The 22499-nt window shown below is 36.7% G+C and overlaps 1 protein-coding gene across 2 annotated transcripts in view; it reads right to left on the bottom strand.

Moving 5' to 3' along the window:
* Positions 1-22499, bottom strand: part of LOC117179037 (FK506-binding protein 2) — an 88341-nt gene that overhangs the window by 9442 nt on the left and 56400 nt on the right. The window contains exon 3 of one of the 2 annotated variants that reach the window (XM_033370659.1): positions 5024-5148. In XM_033370659.1, the coding sequence (XP_033226550.1) occupies positions 5024-5148 (125 nt within the window). The remainder of the gene's footprint in view (positions 1-5023; positions 5149-22499) is intronic. The other variant, XM_033370660.1, reaches the window with a different exon arrangement.

Below are 22499 nucleotides of genomic sequence, written 5' to 3'. Positions count from 1 at the left end.
CAGAGAAACTGAGACGTTTGTATTGATTTGGGCCCGTTTTACGCAACAGACAACAAAAATAATTGCTGAGCATTCCCTGATCCCAAAAACCTTTGCCGTTTTTCTCAATTATTCATAAATCTTGGTGTAGCCTCTCTTCTTGCTCTTCGCTCATATCATTCAAGTTGTCAAGGAAGAAATCTGGACGAGAATATAGAAAATGGATTTTAAACGACATTCAAATTACCGTTTTACGGTTATTTTTGTTAGTCCACGACAATTCGCCTATAATCGTCACTTTTTCTTTTACGGAGGAAGTTTCGAACGATAGTAAACCTGTGTAAAGCTGTATTATGAACTCGGCATCCTCTAGATAGAGGATCTCCTCCCGTCGAACCAATTTTGCAACCCCCCTTCCTTCACTTGTGACGTTAGGTAGATCAACGCGGGATGTGGCTTCCATACCTCTGATCATCCTCTGCTCTGTCGTAAGCTTGACGCTCTCCTTAAATGGATCGTGCTTCTTTAAATACATTTAATTTCCACTTGACCAAATGACAAGGTGCCATCTCGACAGAACCAAATAAAAAGGTTCCCTACATTGGGGATATAGCAGTAATTTCATTCAAAACCAAATACAGGTCGCATTTAAAAAAACAAAAATATGGCGAAATCAAGTTTTTTAAAAACTTTATTATATAACCCTTTCGTCAATATAAGATTTCGGGTCATGAAATAGATAAACCATATAGAATTTCAGGAGTTTGAGGCATAGATAATTTTAAATTTGCCATTATTTTTTCTAGATCAATTTTTTATTAATAACGAGTTTTATTTTTGAATATGAACTTTTTTAAATCTCGTTGCATCTGTAAATATTTTTTTTTGTATTTTATATTACATTTAAAAAAAATTTTATCTTACATTTTTTTTCGTGATTTTTTCATTTATTAATTTTTTTCTTTATAACTATTTTATTAACTCTTATATCTAAAACTTGTAAATTAGGAGCTTAAAACTCATAATCAATTTTTTTTATTTTTCAATTAACATATCTTTTGCTGCTTTATCGATTTGAAGTTTTGTATTTTTCATCTCGTACCTCATATGAGAAATATATGGGTATGAAGAAAGTAAGAATTTATAAATTAAATCAGAATTTGTATAAATTCTGCTAAACTTTCGCGCATTATATTTCCTGTAATTATTAAGGTATTCATTACGTGATTCCTGTGACTCCTAAGTTAGTAAGCCTATTGCTATTAGTTGAAAGTTATAAATTATTAGCGATCCATGTAATAGTATTTTTAGCATTGATGCTGGCATATAAAACCAATTATAAAAATCGACGAATGATTGTGCAGTTTCTGTTGCATACAGCTTAAACTTAGTAGTGTCTATTTTGATACCACAAGCAAGGGTCTGTAATATTATTTCAAATATTTAAATTAATTCCACATTTACACTTGTTATTTGCGATGACCATTCGGAATTACGAAAAGATCTTCTCGCTGTATTATCATCGTTAGAAGTACCAGAATCAAACATACAAACCAGTTTGCAATTTCCAATTAATACTGATTTTATTGATAACATTTCTAACTTATTCGTCTCCACTGGACTTGCTTTACATAAAACGCAACATGCATTAAATGATGTTTCTGTTAATACTATAAACCACCTTTCCATCAATTATTGTTAAATGCATCTCATGTGCTACTTTTACTTGTTTTCTATGAATTTTAACTGTTGTTGATAGAAGAGAATTATTTTCAGATTCCAAATTGCTTACTTCAAGTTTAGTTTTCTCGGCAGTTTCTTTGGCGTATTCAAAACTAATGACACAACAGTATCTTGTAGACCCAGATTCTGGATTACACCAAATAGTTTAAATATTATTTCCAAACTTAATTTCTAAATTAAGTGGTACCATTGAAATCATAAAAATACTACTATCTGCTACTGTTCCATCAGAAATTTTTTGTTTATACTGATTTTGATCAGAAGTTCCATGACATCCCCATTTTGAAACCATTTTTAGACATATATCATCATCAGTATTAGGTATTTGAGACAAAATAGATGGTATTTATGACGATTGCTGCAATCGTTTTCTGTTATGGTGCATACGCAACAAACAAATGACGATTGCTGGATCGTTTTCTGTTTTGGTGCATACGCGACAAACAAATGACGATTGCTGCGTCATGCTTTTGATCAGAAAACGCTAAAAAAATACTCGGATGAGTCTGGGGTCAGAGTTTTCAGTAAAATTCAGCAAAATTCAGCAATATTTCTACTTTTGGCCGCTATATTGCATCCGCCATTTTGAAAATTTCAAAATCTGAATCCAGATTCACGATCAGCGACCGTTAATTTTAATAATAATAATAATTTTTTTTAATAATAATAATTTTCGTTAATATATGTCTGAAAGTTGCCTCAAAACTGCATTTTTTCTCAAAAAATGGTATTTCTCAAAATTTGTTTATTAATTTAACAAATTAGCAAAAATTTTGAAACTTTTGCACCATAATTTTGATTCTGTAACATCGTGTAGGCACGAACCTACATTGATTCATTGTTTTAGATTTGAAAATTATCTCATATGTGGGCTTGAGGTTTAATTTTTATGGAATAGAAATTAGTAGACTTAGTGTTTATTGGTTTCGAATTGATAGGTTTATGATTTAGTGTCTAGGATTTTAGTGTTCATGGCTTTAGAATTTATAGGTTTATGATTTAGTGTTCAGGATTTTAGGGTTCATGACTTTAGAATTTATAGGTTTATGATTTGAAGTCTAGGATTTTAAGGTACATGGATTTAAGGGTTTTCAGTCTAGGGTTTATCGGTTTAGGGTTTATGTGTTTATGGGTTTATGTTTTTAGGTTTTATAGGTTTAAGTTTTATGTGTTTATAGGTTTAGGGTCTATGGGTTTAGGATTAATCGGTTTGGGGTTTATGGGTTCAGAGTTTAGCGGTTTAGGCTCTATGGGTTTAGGGCTTATGGGTGTAGAATTTATGTTGTTTTGCATGATTTTTGCGATATATTGCAAATTCAGCAAGAATGGCTTGAACTATTTGTTTAAACAAATTATTTTGAAAAATTTGACTTGGTGAGTCTCCTTAAAATTCATTTAAAAAGATTTCTGGGTAAATTTTGTTTGATTTGGTTCAGATTTGCGACCTGTAGGTGGTTTTGAACATTCCGTTCCCAATGTGCGTTGGTGTTCCCAATGCTATTTATATGGGATTCTTAAGATTTCATGTTTCGTCACCCGACATGGCACCTTTTTATTTCGTCCTCATGACATGGCACCTCGTCATTTAGACACGTCGATATGCAGAAAATGGATTAGTTTTTTGTTTAGTAGACAAATGGATGAATTGCTACAATTTTGCCTGAGGTCATGCTTTTAAGGAGCTTTTAGTTACAAGAAACCCTTGGCTGGAATAAAGAGTGCGAGAAAGCTTACATAGGTGCGGTTTTTTCCGTCCCTAATGTTCAGTCTGGTACTGAAGCAATCGGAGGGCTTTCTTTTGGCAGGGGTCAGTGTTGGCATGTACACTGATGACGTACTTCTTTACGCTACTTCAGACAGTGTACACATTGTGCAATTCTTGCTGCATCAAGCCATCAGGTACCTCTCAACGTAGTTGAAGATAATAAATCAATCCATGTCTATACCAAAGTGTCAGATATACGTTTGAATTGAAAGCTTTCCAGTATACTATTCAAGCCATCGACAAGCAGCGATGGTAGGCTGCTGCGTTTTTGCAAACACCTGTCAATTTGCAGCTTCTCTCGGTAGCCTGCTAAGCCATTTTTTTGAACCAAGTTGTTCACGCATCTCTCTCCACACAGACGGTAAGAAATTTTAGGCGACTGCGGTACTTACACGTAGCACTGCTGAGAAAAACACACCAGCACCAGCGCGCTGTAAATTCACGCGCTACTACTGTAGCACGTTTACGTTCTCACTTTTGGGACATCAGAGTACCCAGATATGACAGAGCAATGCTGTACCACATTTTAAGGTCGCCGCTGCACGAAAAATGGCACTGTTGTCGCGTTAAAATTGTGGGTTTGTCGTCCTACTACAGCGAACGCAACAGCTGTCCAATATTGATTTCTTACAGGCCCAATTCTGAGATCTACCTATCATATAGGACTGCTGTAAATATCTTATACAGCGTGTTTAAATAAGATATTGGCGTGCAATCATCAGTTGCGTGCATTTTTCACTGAAACAAGGAGATCGCGATGGGCCAGCGAGAAACTGTTGATTCTCCCTGATCCAAGCATCCGCCTTTTCTATTCTCCTCCTTGCGTCAGAGAACACCCATAGTTTATCAAGAATGTGCTGCTCGACTGTCAGCCGCTTGGCCTTGTTCCGTGCGTGATTGTAGATCCTCGGTTCGTCGGCAAACTTTCGAACCCCATCCGTGAACGGTCAACCAAATGTCTTAAATCTTTTCATCCATCGTCGGGTTTTTCCTTCGAAACAATGTAAACTTTACAAATGTTTATCGTAATATTTCCCTTTCGTGTTTATGTTCCGACCATACTGGATACAACGGCTTATTCTAATTCGTGTATAGAATTTTCACTTTATAAATAACGATCGCCCAATCTTCTGGGGTTTAGTTTAACCTGGAACTGGACGACAACATAACTGAACTGAAGGAGTTGGTGACAGAGTCTGTATGTCTGGGAAAGGTACATCTATCCTTTTATATTGAAAGACGTGAAATATAACTTGAACAATTATTCTTTGCAGAAAAGGAGAAAACCTGTCCCACGATATTTCTTCTATTTATATTCCCAATTGCATTTTACATTGGACTAAGCCAGCTTCTAGGTTTCATTAACGTCTTATAATTTGACAATAATTTTCAAGAATATAGTAAAATATTATCCGAAATTATAAAATAAAAATTTAATGTTATTTTATTGCTCCATATTAACTTTTCTATGTTTAAATGTAGTAGCACTCAACTAACACCCAATGCCCTAGAATAAGGAGTCAAAAAGGATCTTGCCGTTTGTCTCACCTCCTCGCGGGAAAGTTGGTTGTCTCCGTCACCATCTATTTCTTTGAAAACGTTTGCTGATGGTGCTGAGTCGCTGATGTTAATCAGTTCCACGTCGAAGTGCAACGTCGCACCTAAAATTAAATTACGTAAATTAGTATATCTGTTATCAAAAAGGCAAACGCGAAACAATTCTTTACAAATCGAGCGGTAAGGGTAATTGGATTCAAAACTACACGGATAAGCATATCAAGCTAAATAGAAGCCTAATCATGGACCGCTAATGAAATTATTGATATTTAGAAAGTAGCGATATAACAGTGAAATTTTAAAATAAGTCCAATTACTGCTTTTTATATATCAAAGGCGATGTTCCTGAGGCCAAATCAACACGGAATTTATTTGGTGTCATAATATTGCTTCCAAAGTTAAATGGTTTAAAAGTGGATATATTTCCAATCCCTTCAAAAACCTGCGATTTCTGCCATTTAAGAAGAGTAACATTGTTGACACGTTTTACGTAATTACCAAAGGGCGGGGATGAGCAGCAAGCTTTTTGGAATCAAATATTATGAGCGCACATTCGAACAAACACAGAGAGGAATGAGCTAAAACCGTCGTGCTAGTGGTGAGAGAGTCGCTGCTCTTCGGTCTGACGTGGAGCTTGCTTCGGATTCGGAATACTGATTACCCCAAAATTTCCTTTGGTCTATCGAATTCTTCGTCTACGCTGAAAATACTTTCGATGATATCATCATAAGGACTTAAACTTTTGATGAACATATAAATTGGGTAAGGCGTGTTCTGGAAGTGATAGTCAAGGCTGGTCTTAGCATCAACAGACAAAAGATTCAGTTCTGTTGTTAGGAAATCAAGTGACTGGGAAAAATGTAGTCAACACAGTCACTCAGTCATTTTTCGAAGACTAGACGCAATTACTTGATAATCACTGTCAGTAAAAAGACACTGAGACCACTAGAAGTTCTTAACTGTAAACTACACTCTTTGGTTATCGTTATTCTAATATCAGCTGTTCCTCGCCCACTTACCACACATACCAAATATGTATCACAGAGTCCGTAGTTAAAGAATTTAATTTCTACCGCTAGATGGAGCCTCGATGGCGTCTTAGGACTTTTCTTGGCAAGAAGCAGAGCTGTGCATCGCCTGTCTGCAGTTCTCGTGTAACCGTATAGTGGAAACATTATCATTGTATTTTATTCTTTTTTGACTCCTCTTCAATTTTATTATTATTTTTCAAATTCTTTTAAAAATTCTAAATATCTCTTGAAATAATTTGAATTTTTCGTGACACTTTTAATCAATCCTACAGAATTAAAAAACTTGCTTTAAAATTTTCCGGATTTTTTTTACAATTTTTAGATTATTTTGAAACCTTTTAAAAAAATTTCTTGGAACTAATTTTTCCCACTGAAAAAACACTTTCATTTTTCTAAAATTCTTAATAATTTGTTCTCATTATTTTGAATTTTCTTAAAAGGTTTAAAAAGCTTTGAAATGTATTATTCGGAATCTTTAATAAACTATATTTTGTGTTGAATTTTTTTATATATTTCTAAGTTTTCAATAATATTCTGTTAAAATTTATTTTTCAAAATAAAAAATAATTTCAAATTTTCTCTGATCTGCCCTGATCGCTTGGTTTCCCTTACTTCTTCCAATTTCTTCATCCACATCACTCCTTGTCTATAACCTTACAAAATCCATTTTACATACACATCCACACTCAACTGTCCCGCTTTCTCTCCTGTATATCTCTCTAATACATGCGCTCATGACTCCATTTCGTATCCACCTTGTTTTACTAACACCTTGTTTTACTAATACATCTAACTCTATGTCCTGCCATTCCATAACCGCTTCTCGTATATTACAAAGCCCTCTCATTTTTCTTTCTTCCTCCCATGTTGAATTTTCCAAATTGCCTCTCACCTCATTGTTCCAAATTTCGCCGAAACCTGCTTGTTATTCTGCTTCCCTCCCCTTTTTAGCTTCTTTTCAAACCTCCTGGCTGTCTTAATTTGTCTGGTAACCATTTTTCTCCACCCTAATTCTTCCCTAAACATGTATCCTGGGCAACTCCAGCTAACCTGCGTTACCCACCTCGGAAATCGCTTATGCATCACTCTCTTATATTCCTTTCATCCCCAGATCTCCGTTCCATAACACAACACCGCCAAAAACCAACGCATTCAACAAGCAGACCCTCATTCTCGAATTGTATTTGAACCTTTTCTTTACCCCATACTTGGCCCATCACTTTACTCGCACATTAAATTCTTTTGCTCACCTGGAGTTCGTTTCCCCCTTCTGCCTCAAACCAAAAACCTATGTAACAGGATGTTAGAGTTCAATCTAGGCTATCCATACGATTTTGAATTAACACGTAAATTGACACAATTAAAATCCACACGTTAGGTTGTTTATGTAAATTGTAATAAATATAAACAAATATAATTAATACAGTAAAACGTTACGACCACTTGGCCTAAACTTTTGACTCTTTAACCCACAATCTCGGTCCGCGATCCGACTCAACAGCCTCGCAATTCTGCACTCTCTTTCAACTATTTTATAACAACTCGACGCTACCTAGCAACCTTGTGTAAAATAAACTATGAAAGTATTTTTCTGCCAAGAACTGGTTTTAACACAAATTTCTTTTATCCTCTCCACCAACTTTTCCTCTACACCCCTCTCTTTCATTGCCTGCCATAGAACTTTTCTGTTTACTGAATCAAACGCTGCTTTTAAATCTACGAACAATGAGAATAGTTTCCCTTTCTTTTTTCCTAAATTTTTGTTAACTAAGTAGCTTAGTACGTATATGTTATCTATGGTTCCACTCCCCTTTCTTTCCTTCCCCTTTCTTGAAAAGCGCTACCACCAGTCCTGCCATCCACTCTTCTCCTTTCCAGAGCTTGTTGCAGATCTTCCAAATTCCATCCCTAACTCTTTCTCCTTTATATTTCATCACTTCGTTCTCTATCCCATTTTTTCCTGTCACCTTGTTCCTTTTTAGCCTATATATTGACACATCCACTTTTTCTCTTATTATTTCGTTCCCTTCCTCCATTTCTCCTTGGACTGTCCTTCTCTTTTCCTATTTGATCTTATTTTGCACACATCCCACACCCTACTTTCTTTGATCGCTTTTTCTACTTCTTCCTTATATTATTCCTTTCCCCTTTCTCTTTTTCTGTCCCGCATCTTCTCATGCTCTCTTTTTCTCCTATTATACTCCTCCTTCTCAATTTCCCCTTTGTCTTTTTCTTTCCAGCATCTTCTCATGTTCTATTTTTCTCATATTATACGCTTCCTTCTCCATTCCTTTCCCCTTTCTCTTTTTCTGTCCCGCATCTTCTCATGCTCTCTTTTTCTCCTATTATACTCCTACTTCTCTATTTCCCCTTTGTCTTTTTCTTTCCAGCATCTTCTCATATTATGCGCTTCCTTCTCCATTTCCCCTGCTCATCGTTTTCTCACACACTTCTTCATTCACTCTTTACTCTCCCAGAATTCCTCGTCCCACCAGCCTCTCTTTACCCCTATTCTTTCTTCTTAAGTACCCAGCTCATCTTTTACCTTCACAATCGACCCCTTCAACCTTTTAATGAACGAGTCTACTCCCTCCTCTTTTTAATACCTAACCTTCTGCTTTTCGATCTTCTGTTTGAACAAAATCCCTCCCTCTTGTTCGTCACTTTCTATTAAAACCAATTCTTCCTTCTTTTCCTTCATCTACCTCCTTATTAGCCTCCAGGCTTCCTCTTCCCTTCTTCTTCTATATACACAAACCATCGCTATTTTCACTTTCTCAATTATAATCCTTCTTACCATTGTTCCATCCTTTTCCTCCATATCTCCATCTTGTCTGCCTTTTACTGCTACTTCTTTTCTCACTCCTGAAACCATTTATCCCCTTCCAGTCCTTGTCATCTGCCCAAGTTTCACTGATCATAATCACATCCCACTTTTCTAAATCCACACAAAATCATTTATTCTTGTTCTTCTAACCTAACACATTCCAGAAAGCTATTCTTACGTTTCTCTTTTTGCTGCCCCCTTCTTTCCTTCTTACTTTTTCCCCTCATTGCCGTTTGAAAACCCCTCTGTTTTCTTTCTAGACTTTGGTTTGTCTCTCTTTCCCTTACTTTTCTCAAAACTTTTTCCTTTTTTCTTATTTTTTATAATTTTTCGCTCCATCACCATCCCTTCCCATTTATCTATAACCTGTCTCTCCCTATCCACACCAAGTGTCCCTTTTTCTTCTCCACCCAAGCCCTCTGTTCTGTGTGCCATCTCCTTTTCCTCTCGCTCCATGTCAAATTTTCTTCAATTCTTTCTCTTCTTCCGCTCAATAATTTTTTTCCTCCATAATTTTCTTTTTCTTCTCCTCACTCCTAACTTTCATTGGAAACATTCCTTGCTTTCCTTCCTTCGTCCGTCCTATTCGCTTAACTTCTTCTACCCTTACCAGCACTCTACTGTCTCTTAACAAATTTTTTATTACCACTTCGCCTGTTTCACTCTCCACTTACAGTCCCTTAACTACTAAGTTATTTTTCCTTTTTGCCCTTTTTTCCCCTTCCAATCTTCTTTCAATCTCACTCAGTCTTTTGTTCAATCTTTCACTTTCACTTTGCTAGTTCTTTTCATTCCCTTAAACTATTTTCGCATTCGTAGTTTGTTTCGCCATATGCTCATTCTTAATTTCTAAATTTCTTACCCGTTCTTCTAACTGTTTCATCTAATTATTTCTCATATTCATATCATGAAACCTGTTTCTTGTTTCCTCTGTATATCTTTTTATCTGAGCTTTTAATTTTTCAAACATCTCCCTTCCCCCTATCTCTTTCTGGTGTTTTCCGTTTAATTCTAACTTTCTTGTTATCCTTGTCTCTTTCTAAATAATCGTCTGTTATGCCTTTCTTGCAGACTCCTATTCGAACCCGCACTGCCTAACTTCTTAAGGTGCTGAAGGTTTGTGGGTCTTTCGCGTTGATGGCCCGTACCTGAGTCTTTTCTCGCTACGTGTTTCGTTGTTTCAAGAAAATAAAAAAATTTTCATACTTTAAACTTTGTTTAATAACGGGCTTTAAAATTTAAACATTTTTAATGCCAGGAAATAAACATTCAGGGACGTGCAAAGCGTGCTTTGCAAGCGTGCATTTGCTGCTAGTATATAATAATCTATCATTCATTCAATGTTACCGAAAGGTCGTGTGAGGACATGCAAGAAGTAAGAAATGAAGACGTTAATGAGAGAGGGATGGGCAACATTCTCTCAAGTTTTAACAAAAGCTGGAAAAGAAGAAGGTGGAGTGTTAAAAAGAGGAGAGGATATACTCGTTAATTAAGAGGTTGAAGGGGTTGTTTGAGAAGGTAAGGTATGATATAGGTATAAAATAAGACAGAGAAGGTGGAAAAAGGGGTGGTTGTACGAGAAATTCTGGAAGAGTAAAGAGGGAATGAAACAGTATGTAAGAAAAGGGGAAATGGAGAAGGGAGAGTACAACAGTAGAAAAAGAGAACATGAGGGGATGTAAACATAGGATGTGAATATAGGGAAAGGGCGGAAAGGAAGGGCATGAATGAAGAAACAGGAATGGGTGAGTGAACGGATTATTTCAAGGGTCTGTTAGGGGGGAGAGCAAAATAGGATCGAGGGGAAAGCAGAAAAATAGTCCAAGGAGAAATGGAGGGAGCGAACGAAATAACAAGAGAAGAAGTGAATGAAGCAATAGATAGACTAAAAAATACAAAGCTACAAGAGAGGATGGAATTGAGAACGTAGCGTTGAAGTATGGAGGATACGGTAGGTCAAAGAAAAAATTTGGAATTTTAACTTGGGATCAACGGGAAAAGGAATATTGTAATATCAAAATTCTCTGCAAAAGCCTTTTTAAAATTGAATAATGTTGAGGGCCTGCCCCACACGAAAAATGTACAAAAAATAGATTTTTTTGACTAATTTCTATTATCCCAAACAGGTAAATTTTTATTTACGTTCAGATCAGGTGCTGCAATGAAATTCTCTGCGTAATCCACTGACATATAATTAAAATAGTTATACGTGATGTCCTATCTCAGCCAGACCTGATTAGTCGTAATTTTAGATTTGATAAAAGACACAGAAAAATTAAGGAAAAATATAAAGCAAGTAAAAAGACAAATGAAAATTAATGCGTTTCCTAGGGTAACGCTGTAAACAATAATTCTTAACAGTTTGACACTCGACAGGAAAACCTAGTTTTTTCTGTGTACTTACAGTAAGTGTAGTTTTATAAATATTAGTCATGGTGCTACGAGTTTTCTTATCTCCAAAAGAAAGGGAACGTTTTGAAATTGCAAAAAAATGCAGTTATAATTGCTTGCCAATGTATGCAGATCTTATGAAATAATTCCTTTATATTCAGCGTTTTGAGAAAGGAGGAACAAATGCTAGTGTGACAATAATTAGTGCACGTGTCACTGCCCCGAGTTCAAGGGTTGTTAGTGCGAAAGAACGAAAGGATTCCCTTCTAATGAACACGAATTTTTATTTGATTAAAAAAAGAAAGAAAAGAAAAAAATATTTCATCCATGGATTCGATTTATTGAAACAGAAAAAAGTAAAAGAAAGGGAACACAGAAAGTCGAAAGAAGTAACTCGCATTGCGAAGGTCCAAGCGGCTTTCCAAATACAAAATCAAGTGATAAAAACGACAGTGACCAGGGAAACCCCCAAAATGATCATTATTAGCAAAAGAGCCTCATTCGCAGGAGCGACACGATCTAAAATCTGTGGCCAGAGCTGTAGATCGCTTCGGAGTCTCCGATCGAGCTGTAGCTACTCTGACAACTGCAGCTCCGGAGTCTTATGTGATAGTTAATAAAAAAGATACTCCAGACGTTATAAATAAGTAAAAAATCCGAAAAGAAAAGAAATATGTCAAAGTTGCGGCAGTAAAATTCGATGCCTTTATGTTTATTGCCGCAAGGATGTAACACTCGTTCAAAAAAAAGGTCGACAACACGTGGCATAGACGAAGGATCAAAGAAGAGCACATTTCTATCATCAAGCAATCTGGTGAAGAATACCTGCATCATTGTATTCCATTTTCTGGTCACGCATCGAGTATTCACGAAGGGATACGTGTATTTTTTTAGCAGAAACATGTAAAATTAAAAACCTTGCAGTTGTTGGTTGTGACGAAACGCCAGTTAACTCACGGGAAGCGGCGGTGAAGTTATATAATATTTATGAAATTTGAAAAGTTGACAAAATCCATCTTGAAATCTGGAAGAACACACAACTCCAAGATTGAATGCATTGGTTTATAACTCTGCAATAAAACAAAAAAAAGGTATATTCTGCTTTTGCCTAGGATATACGAATTTCCAGTCGCACATGAATACTTAAACAGTCGATTTTGCACCACTCTATTACACTGCAATCAGTTACCTTTACGTCACCTGAAGTATGCAGTTGATTGTAAGACTAGTGAACTAAACACGATATCGGGTCCAATATGTGTATCGAATATGTGAGTTCAGAAAATTGTGAACAGCTGCCGATTGTCAACTTAGAAAAAAATTAAAGCAGAAGTACGAGAACTTTCAGCGGAGGTTCTTAAAGATCTAAGTGCAAAACAAATATATCTGTATCAAATGAACCATGCATTTACTTCTGGAAACTGTCAACCTGATCTCACAGCTCTTAATTCTGGCCTACTGAATCATGCACTCGGTTAGCCACTAGTAATCGTGATCTAGAACTATACATTTCCACAGAAAATCCGTCAAAAATGCTGGTATTAATGGTGACTTTCATTATTAGAGTTTACGCACCCTGATTGTTTCTAGTCAAAAGTAAATCAACAATAAAGTTTGCTGCAAAACACGTTTGGGACATGATCCTTCATTTAAAATACCTTCCGGATCACACAAGGATGCTAATAAACTAAGTAGAACGCAACAATCATTTCTGCGCACACCATAAAACGATTTTACTGGGTATGACTTACGATCATACGTAATCCGTCAGAGAAAAGAGATTGCAAATTATACTAAAAGCAACAGACAATGAGCAAAAGAGATAGCTAGAAATTTAATAACTTTCTCATATTTCTGATGATAATCTTATATTTTTCGTTAATGACCGAACGCATCTCCTTGTGAATGAAGCTCTCCTCTCCGCATGCCACACTCAAGAGTAGGATGGCGCGTCAAAGCAGTTTTAGAATCTGCTGATTCTTCTTATGGAGACGAAAAATGAGATTGTGTCATAAGGACAGGGGTGCGATCAAAACAGGAAATGCCGAAGAATTTACTTCAACATTGCATTTTTCTACTTTTTTAAAATGGCTACTTCGATTTTCTTGAAAACATCTGGTCGTACGCAAAAATAAGTAAAGCAAAAAACATTTTTTTTCGACCCACCCTAATGGAAGAGACGGGTTCAGGGAAGGGACTTGGAAGATCTGCAACAAGCTCTACAAATGAGAAGGGTGCCCGGAAGAGTGGATGACAGGGCTGGTAGTACCGCTTATTAAGAAAGGGGAGGACGAGAGTTAGAAAAGGCATGGGCGCTATAGATAACATTTACGTACTCAACTGCTTGGTTAAAAGAAATTTAGGGAGAAAGAGAGAAAAATTAGTCGTATTGTTTGTAGATTATAAAGCATCTATTGACTCAGTAAAAAGTGTGGAAGAGAGGGGCATAGAGGAAAGATTTGCGGAGAGGATAAAGGAAATTTTTCTTAAATTCAGGATTAGGATGAAGATAGGAAAGAAAAAAGGACAGGTTTCCTAGACAGGAAGAGGTCTAAGGCAAGGGTGCCTGTTGCGTCCGTTACTATTTATTATGCTGCTGTCAGATTTAGAGGAGAAGCTTAAGGAGAAAGGCAAAGGAGAAACGGTTTCGAGTGATAGCCAACTATACTCTCTAGCATACGCGGACGATGTAGTTTTGTTAGCAGATTATGAGAAGGGAATGATTCTAATGCTGAGAATTTTTAAAAAGTGTGTGAGAGCAAAAGGCTTTACGGTGAACGTAGCTAAGACCAAGGTGATCTGCTTCAGAAATACAAAGAGCAAAATAAATTACGTTCGAAAGATGAACGGAAAAACAGTGAAAATTGTAAAGGAGTTCTGTTACTTAGGTTATTGGTTAAAAGCAGGAGGGTTGGGAGGCAAGGAACATGTGAATGGAGGTCTAGAGATAGAAGGAATATAAGAAAGTGGAAACTAAGCATTAGATATTTCTGAGGCGGATAAAGGGGGTTTGGTGGAGTTGCCCAGGATTCACGTTGAGGGAAGAATTAGGAATGGAAAAAATTGTAACTAAACAAATTAAGAGAGCCTGGAGGTTTAAAGAGTAGCTAAGAATGAGAGGGGGCGCAGAATAACACACGTATGCTTGGGGGAGATTCGGAATACGGAGGCGAGAGACAAGCTGAGAAATTCAAAATGGAAGAAGGGAAAAAAATGTGGATGGGTTTGTGATAAAAGAGAAGCGGTTATGCAGTGGAAGGACATACAGTTAAAGCTATTAGTAAGACAAGGAGAAGAGAGATGGAAAACGATCATGGTTTCGAGGTACAATAGGTGGTATATGATGATCGAAGGGTTGAAAAAACCAGTATACCTGCAAAAACGAAAAAGGAGGACAAATTAAGTAGAATGGTACTGTTAATAAAGAAAGAAGGAGTAAGATCTTGTAGATATTGGTTGGAAGAAGAGAAGAATTTGTGTAGAGTATGTGGCTACGAAGTATCTACAGAGAGCGGATGCCCTCAAACCCGTTAAAGGAAGCGATTAAATTTACATACACAAAACATTTATAAATAAATTTATAAGTTTATATAATTAATAAATTTAGAAGTTTTCAAAGTTTTATGATTTGTGTGACACTCTAAGATTAGTATTTTATCAAAGTTTATAATTACTATCTACATTCGCATATTTAAAATTGAGTATGTGGGCCAATGTTTTGCATTTTTTAATATTATTCAATCTTAAACTAAAATAATGAAAAAAAAAATTATCACTACGAATCAACTTCATGCTGCGAATTGAATGTAGTAGTGACGAACACAACCAACTTCGTGCTGCGAATCTTCATACTCCGTACACTTGTCTATTATTACATGCATAATAATTGTTTCAAACATTTTAAGAACTCATCATATTTAAAATATTGTTTAATAACGGATTGAAAATTGTTTTATGCTGTATTTTCCGGAAATAAAAATCTAGGGACATGAACGCATGCTTCGCATGCATGCGTCTGCTGCCAGCATATAATAATATAATATTTATTCAATTATTAATTCTGTCCATATTGAAGCTCTTATGTTATCTCAGTGTCGCTTAAAAAACATTCAGTAATAAATAAAAGGTAAACTTGATAGTCCATTAATAAAAACAAAATGAAAAGATCTTTTTAGATTTTTCCGTAAAATTCTTAACTGAAGAGAGAATTTTATTTTTGAAATGATATATCATTTAAATTTTTGTAACTAGAAATTTAAATTATTAAGATGAAAATATTTCTAAATTATTAATTGTAAGAGTGAGTTCCTCAAATACCTATAAACAATTTTGTGACACGGATTTTAAAAATTTGACTGTTAAAGTTTTACAATATTTGACTGTGAAATGAAAGCTAAACGATATTCATACTTGAAGTTTTGAATTTGTTGGTATTAAACTGTAGTTTTTCGAAATTAAATTATTAAATAATAAACAATTTTAAGACGCAAACTCACAATCAACTTAAAAATGGTGTCTAATTTTCAAGTCTTTAATTTCTAGTCTATAAAATACGGTTATCTGCCTCTAAAGTTTTAATTTTATTATTTTAATGATGGGCAAAAAAGTGTTTCTGACATTTTTATCAAACATTCTGAAGTATTATAAAAGCGGTTCCGGGGCGAGGGGATTATGCCTAAGAGAAAGGGTGGTGGTATTTAGTCGGTCGTTGATAGCATCACTGTAATGGTCAAATTAAGATCTTGATGTACGTAGGGCGCTACGAAAGTTTCGCAATACGAGAAACCCATTGGAAGAAGAGAGATAATCCTTGCGCCATTAGAAAGAGCGTCAAAAATTAGGTAGGAAGAGGGAACCTGTTGTCTCAGTCTCAGTACAGTTTTGAGGAAGTGTCTCCAGTATTGGGGAAGGTTCGTACCCTATGGGTACCACATGCTTTGACCGAGGAGCAAATGGCAGCGAGAGTAAAGTTGTGCAAAAAAATTGTAAAAAGATTTGAATCGGGATATTCTCGGGTTGAGGATGCGGATGACGATGCTCCAGTAGAGGTGCGGAAGTCTCGATCTGTAAACTCATGAACTAACTCTAAAACATCAGGCCGGAATCTCGACTCAGCACCTCGCTATTCCACCACGACAATGCACCGGCACACACAGCGAAGGACACAGTAGCTTTTTTGGTCAAATCTGGACTCACTATTCTAGATCACCCTCCTTACAGTCCAGATCTTGCTTCATGTGACTTTGGTTTGCTTCCGGACGTAAAAAACAACTAAAAGGGCGTCTATTTACTGAAGAAACTGACCTTTTTGTAGTGATGCTATCAATATTCCGACACTACCGAGAAGTGCGTACCCTTCTCGGTAGCACACATTCCACCTTCCCTCGTAAAAAAATGTGATAATTAATCACAAAAACAAAACCAAAAAATTTATAAAATAGATTCTAAAGCATAATATTCACAAACTATTTGTTTCTTTCATTCTCTGTTTACTTTTTATTATTTCTGAATACTATTATGAAAATAAAACAAGAAATAAGTAAAAGTGATTACTTATCACTCTCAATCAAACTCATCGGTCGAAATCTTGAGTACTCAACAAACTTATCTCCACTAAAATTCCGGTAAAGAAACGCGATACTTACTTTTCATTCCTCTTATAGTGTTTTTAAATTAAAACTTCACCTATCTCGCTTTTAAAATAGCCAGCGGGGGAGGGGCATGCGTGATGCTCAATTATCACGTTTCTAGTCACTAGCAAATCGATAAGGAAGCGATAGAATTTGTCGACATGGTAAATAATATGCGGCAAACTCTTGTAAAATCGCTACCAGCAGCGGAGCGCATTGGTAGCACTGGAGTGGAAACCCACCTAGCTACTAGAGGTGTGAGCTGTTAAATAGCCGCTCCCGACAAAAAAGCTTCTTTCTTCCGATGCGTCGAAAAAACACCAGATTTATGCGAAGGACTGCGGTTCCCCCTTACAAGCAACCCTGTTAGGTTTTCCGAATGAATACATACGGGTTACCAAGCAAGATTGTTTAAACGCGTAATTACATATAAATGATGTATAGAGCGTCAGAATCTATCTTGCGAAAGACGAGAGTGAATGTCCACTAGGATCACTATAGGCGATACCATAACGCATTACAGCTCACACTCTGTCCAGCTGGGACTACTACATATACATATTTATCGATTTTCCCTGTACTCACGTTCGCCAGGGGCGAGAACACTCGTGACGTAGAGGTAGCTTGATCCCAGCGAAATCGCGGTAAAATTTTAGCCACAACCACGTCTCACAGCCGTGAGATAGGTGGTTACAGTCAGTAACGCAATCAATACGACGATCCGGCAAAAGTTTCGTGCACCCTGAGAACACGGAGTGATCCAAGGACTACCGCCTTTTGCATTTTTCCCGCGAATGTTTTAGCATATTGTTGACACACGGGGATGCATTTCAGACTATTAACGAGTGAAAGCTTGACACATCCAAGAACGTCGATGATAAGGACGATTAGTTTAACAGAATATACCGGGTACAATCGTTGCAACTTCCTTATAAGGAAGTTTCATTCTCCTTAGCTATGATGATTTTGTCAGCTGGTGCCGAAAATTTGATAGTATGTGAGCTAAATGCTCGGGGTGTGCATGGCACGACCTGCAGCTATCATCGGGAATGGCTTCACTCAAAATGTGGCGACGGTATGTTTAGGTGGAAATGACACCGTCTTGGCATGCCAAAATGAAACCCTTTGTACCAGACTTCAATCCGGGCGATTTAAGGAAAGCAAACATTAGCTCACACGGCATTGAATGATCCTCCACATTTCCTGACCATTTTAAGAAGACGGTCTCTTCCATTTGCGACTCTATGTGCTGCACCCAGAATAATCCTGTTGTGAAGACATTCAAGACTCAATATTCCCGATATCAAGGGATCTGAGCTCGTTCTTCGTCCATGGAACTACTCCAAATGAATAGAGTACTACCGGGACGGCAAGCATGTTCGTTGCAGATACTTTTTTCCCCGCCGTAAGGTTCGATAGACCAAATTTGCCGGATAAGACGCTTGTATCTCCCTCGTAGAGTATCCTTTATAGATATCACATTCTGAATGTGGCTCTGTGGCAGGCCCAGGTATGTATAAGTCTCTCCAGCGCAAAGGTGTCGTATAGCGCTTCTATCAACGAGCTCAGGATCTTCAGGGATGCCATTACGTTTTCTTCGCTCCAAATCAACCTTGGCGCATTTGTCTAACCCAAATTGCATTCCAATTACCTTAGTATATCGTTTGACAATTCCTAGAACTAGATGTAGTTGCTCTTTGTTTTTAGCATAGATCTTAAGATTGTCCATGTAAAATACATTAGTGGCCTTGTACTTTCGATCGGCAGGTTTGCCGCACAAGTACCCGTGGGAATGGCGAAGTGCTAGAGATAGGGCAATAATGTAAGGCAAAAGAGAAGTGGGCTCATGGTGTCGCCCTGAAAGACACCTCTCTGAAAGGTGACCTTGTTAGTTGTCACACGATTTTTTCCATATGAGATGGTAAATCTGGTTTTCCAAAGCGGCATCAATCTTTCTATGCACCTAACTGTTTGCGCATGAACCTTTAAGATTTCCAAAAGACAGATGATGAGTCTATGGGAGGTCGAATCGAAAACTTTCCGATAATCAATCCAGGCCATCGATAGGGCATGCTGGTAGAATGCTGCATCTTTGCAGAGACATCAATGAGCAGGTTCTCCCGACATTCCGCTACGCCTTTCTTTGAGCCTCGTTGTTCATACATTTCTTGCCACACAGGTTCAATTGCCCGAACAATCCTATCATTTAGGATAGCTGTGAATATCTTATATAATGTGTTGAGACAAGTGATTGGCCTGTAATTCTTCGGGTCAGCTAAGTTGCCTATTTTCGATAGGAGTATTAGCGCCCTTCCACCAACCACTCCGAAATCGGCTCTTCCGACTTTAAAGATGAGGTTATCATGTTTTACATCACTGCTTAAAAATCTTTGATTGAGGAGAATCTGATGCTTTAAAAGATTAATAATTTCATCTTGTTGTAAACAAACTTCTAATTCACTTCTTCTTCTTGAAATTCTTGACTTTAAAAAATTAACATGATTTGAAACATCTTTGATAACTAAATTTAGTAGTGAAAATTTAAAATTGTTTAAAGTGTGTTCAAACTTTCTATTACAAAAATTACTGTGAAAAGAAAAATCTTGAAATCAAATTCTCCTCAATCAAAGATTTTTAAGCAGCGATGTAAAACATGATAACAAACTTTCAAATTTAATTCATCAGCAAACTAGTGTTCAAGAGCAAAAATTAAATTTACATAGGATTTTTGAAGAAGGAGGTTTCAAAGAGAGAGCACCTGTTCGTGGGTGCTGTCAATTTCTACCACTTAAATTTTTCTTGCCTTGATAAGGGTACTGTACGATTGATTACCGAAACGTTGATTACAATAGTATTTTTGGTTTTTGTTTATTTGTTGTGGTCCAAATTCGGTCGTTGGATTCTTGTTTTATTTAACAGGATTTTGCATCAATTTGATTATTCGACGTTAAATGGGGTTTTTAATTTTGATTTTGCTGTAGAATATCGTTGTTTGGGATCTTTCATGTTTTTGAGTGGCTACGGAAAGCCTGGCGCCCAACATAATTTTTTGAAAATGTGTTTTGGAATATTAAGGTCCGGAAGATGCAGTTCCGCAGGTACGTGTTGATTTTGTTTTTGTAAATAAAATAATATTCTCACAATAGCGCCCAACGTGGGGCTAATGTAAAATTTTGGAAAAAGAAATCCGTTTGAAAAGTTTTCGGAAAATCGATTTTTAGCAATTTTGAGTATTTTTATTTCAAAATTAAAACAAGTTCCTGGTGGCAAAATTTTTATTAGGATAATTAGCTAGATTTAGAGTAGGAGTCTAGAAAGCAAACAAGTATTTACTTGAGTTTATTACTCCAACCTGAAACAAGTTTGATCTCAGAATGAAATTAAGAACCCCCAAGGCTTTTTGAAAGTAAAAGGTCTTCACCCTGTTCAGAATTTTGCATAGGAAATTTCTGAAAAATTTGGGCCGGTGCAATTCCACAAAAATTTATAAACCCCTCTAACATGAATAACCCTTTTGAAAACTCGGATTATTAATATTCGCCAAAACAATAATAAGCTAGAATTGTCGGCTTTATAAACTTTGATCAGAGTCATACGTGATATTCGTTTATTTGAACTCGATACACCTTAATTAAAAATGGCGGATAAAGAGAGTGCCGTCGATGCTTGGATATTTACGTTGAGTAAGAAAGATTTAATTACGGAGCTCGCTAACCGTATATTACCTACCGACGGAGTTGCTCTTGTCTTACGGGAGCAGTTGTTAAGATTTGAACGCGTGTCGCGAAATGAAACCGAATTTGTAGATCCTAGGGGGGAAATAAGAAGATTAAGAAGCTTATCTATAGACGAGACACAAGAAATTTGTGAATCTGACGTAGAAAGAGAAAATCAAAAAAGGTCAGTATCGCGTGTCAGACTATCGAATTGTCGAGTCAAGGTAAATATAATACGGTTGTCCTTGATGATAGCTTAGAAGGACAAGATTCAGCTTTGTGTTTGGATCCGTCGGGTGGAGCCATAAGGCGAAACACGCAACAACAACACCCGAATTTAAAATCTAAATTACCTTTGAGAATAAAATAAAGAAACTAATAGTAATTATCCGGATCTTATAAGGGATCTTCGTCGTCATTCAGATCACTATAACCGAACGCGAAAACTGGAAAACTATGAAAATGATTTTCACTCAGTTGATCCGTTCTTAACCGCGAGAGATACGAGTAGAGGCCGCAGTGTAGATCCAAGTAGATTGGGCTCGCGCAACCCTTCCCGACGTGATCTTGATCTTCATGGCCAACACTTAGAAGATACGTTTGATAATAATCGTCTTAGTCATAGCAGACAATATTGAGTACTAGGGTACCTAGCAACTTAATCATTAGCAATAATAACGCTCGGTTATTTACCCCGGCAGTTTCATTAAAAATTACAGCTCAAAAACTATCGAAATGTGTAAAAACCTTGATTTCGATTTTTTTAGAGTAAGCCCCCTTGCTTCGGCGCACGTCACATATATTTTTCAAAAGCAATTATAAGTATCAAGAAACACTTCAGATTGACGATTATTTTATAGTATGATTTGCAAATTTTCAACTGGAACCAGTGTAGTGAACGAAGGTTAAAAATACTCAGATTTGAAGAATAACACATGCAACTGTATCCTAAAAAAAATATAGACTGAAAGATTTATTGAACGGTGTCTTCAAAACTTTATGGAAAAGATAATTGGACTTTTCAAAACAAGCAGTTTCTGATTTTTCCACGCAATGAGAAAATTTTCGTAAAAAATTTCTAGACTATTTAGTCCATGTTTACTCCTGTACACTAAAAAAAAAATTTCCAAATTTTGGCCGCCATATTGGATCCGACATTTTGAATTTTCAAAATCTGAGTTCGAGTTCGTGATTAGCCACCCCAAAAAAACCCTGTATACCAATTTTCAAAAAGAACATGCAAAAATATTCCAAATTTAGGTCGCCCCATTGGATCCACCCTTTTGAATTTTCTAAATCTGAGTTCAGTTTCGTGGTCAGCGACCCCAAAAACCCCTATGTACTAATTTTCATTAAAACTCGTTTCCCTGAAAAATGTATGCCGGAAAGGGTTAAGGGTAAAGGTCCAACCCCAATATCGAAACCAGAGCCTTTGATGTATGTCACTTTCAGAATCCTAGTCAACCCTATAAAAGCATTGGTAGATGGGTGCGCAACTAGATCTTTTATAGGCCCGGAAGGGATGGAGGTTATCAAATATTTAAATTTGAAAGTCGAGGATAGACACGGCCTAGTACCTCACTCCCAGTGGCCTTTGCCATCGGTTTAGATTTTCTTAAGGTTTTCGGTATTCAGATCGATTTTGTAGATAGGAATTGATGGTATACAGAAGACCCCTATAGAGCATATAGTTTCGATATAGAAAAATGGTTAGGAGTTAGGTGTTGTGGACTTAGCGAATTGACAAGCAGTCAGGCCGACATTTTCAAAGAATTTTTGAAGCCTGAAATACCGACGGAAACCAATAAACCGAGGGTGACTGATTTAACCGAGCATATAATTCATGTAGGAGATCACCCC

Source organism: Belonocnema kinseyi, chromosome 8 (assembly GCF_010883055.1).
Source record: "Belonocnema kinseyi isolate 2016_QV_RU_SX_M_011 chromosome 8, B_treatae_v1, whole genome shotgun sequence".
Lineage (NCBI taxonomy): Eukaryota > Metazoa > Arthropoda > Insecta > Hymenoptera > Cynipidae > Belonocnema > Belonocnema kinseyi.
Note: the sequence above shows the minus strand (reverse complement) of the source record. Positions and strands in the feature narration are given on the sequence as shown.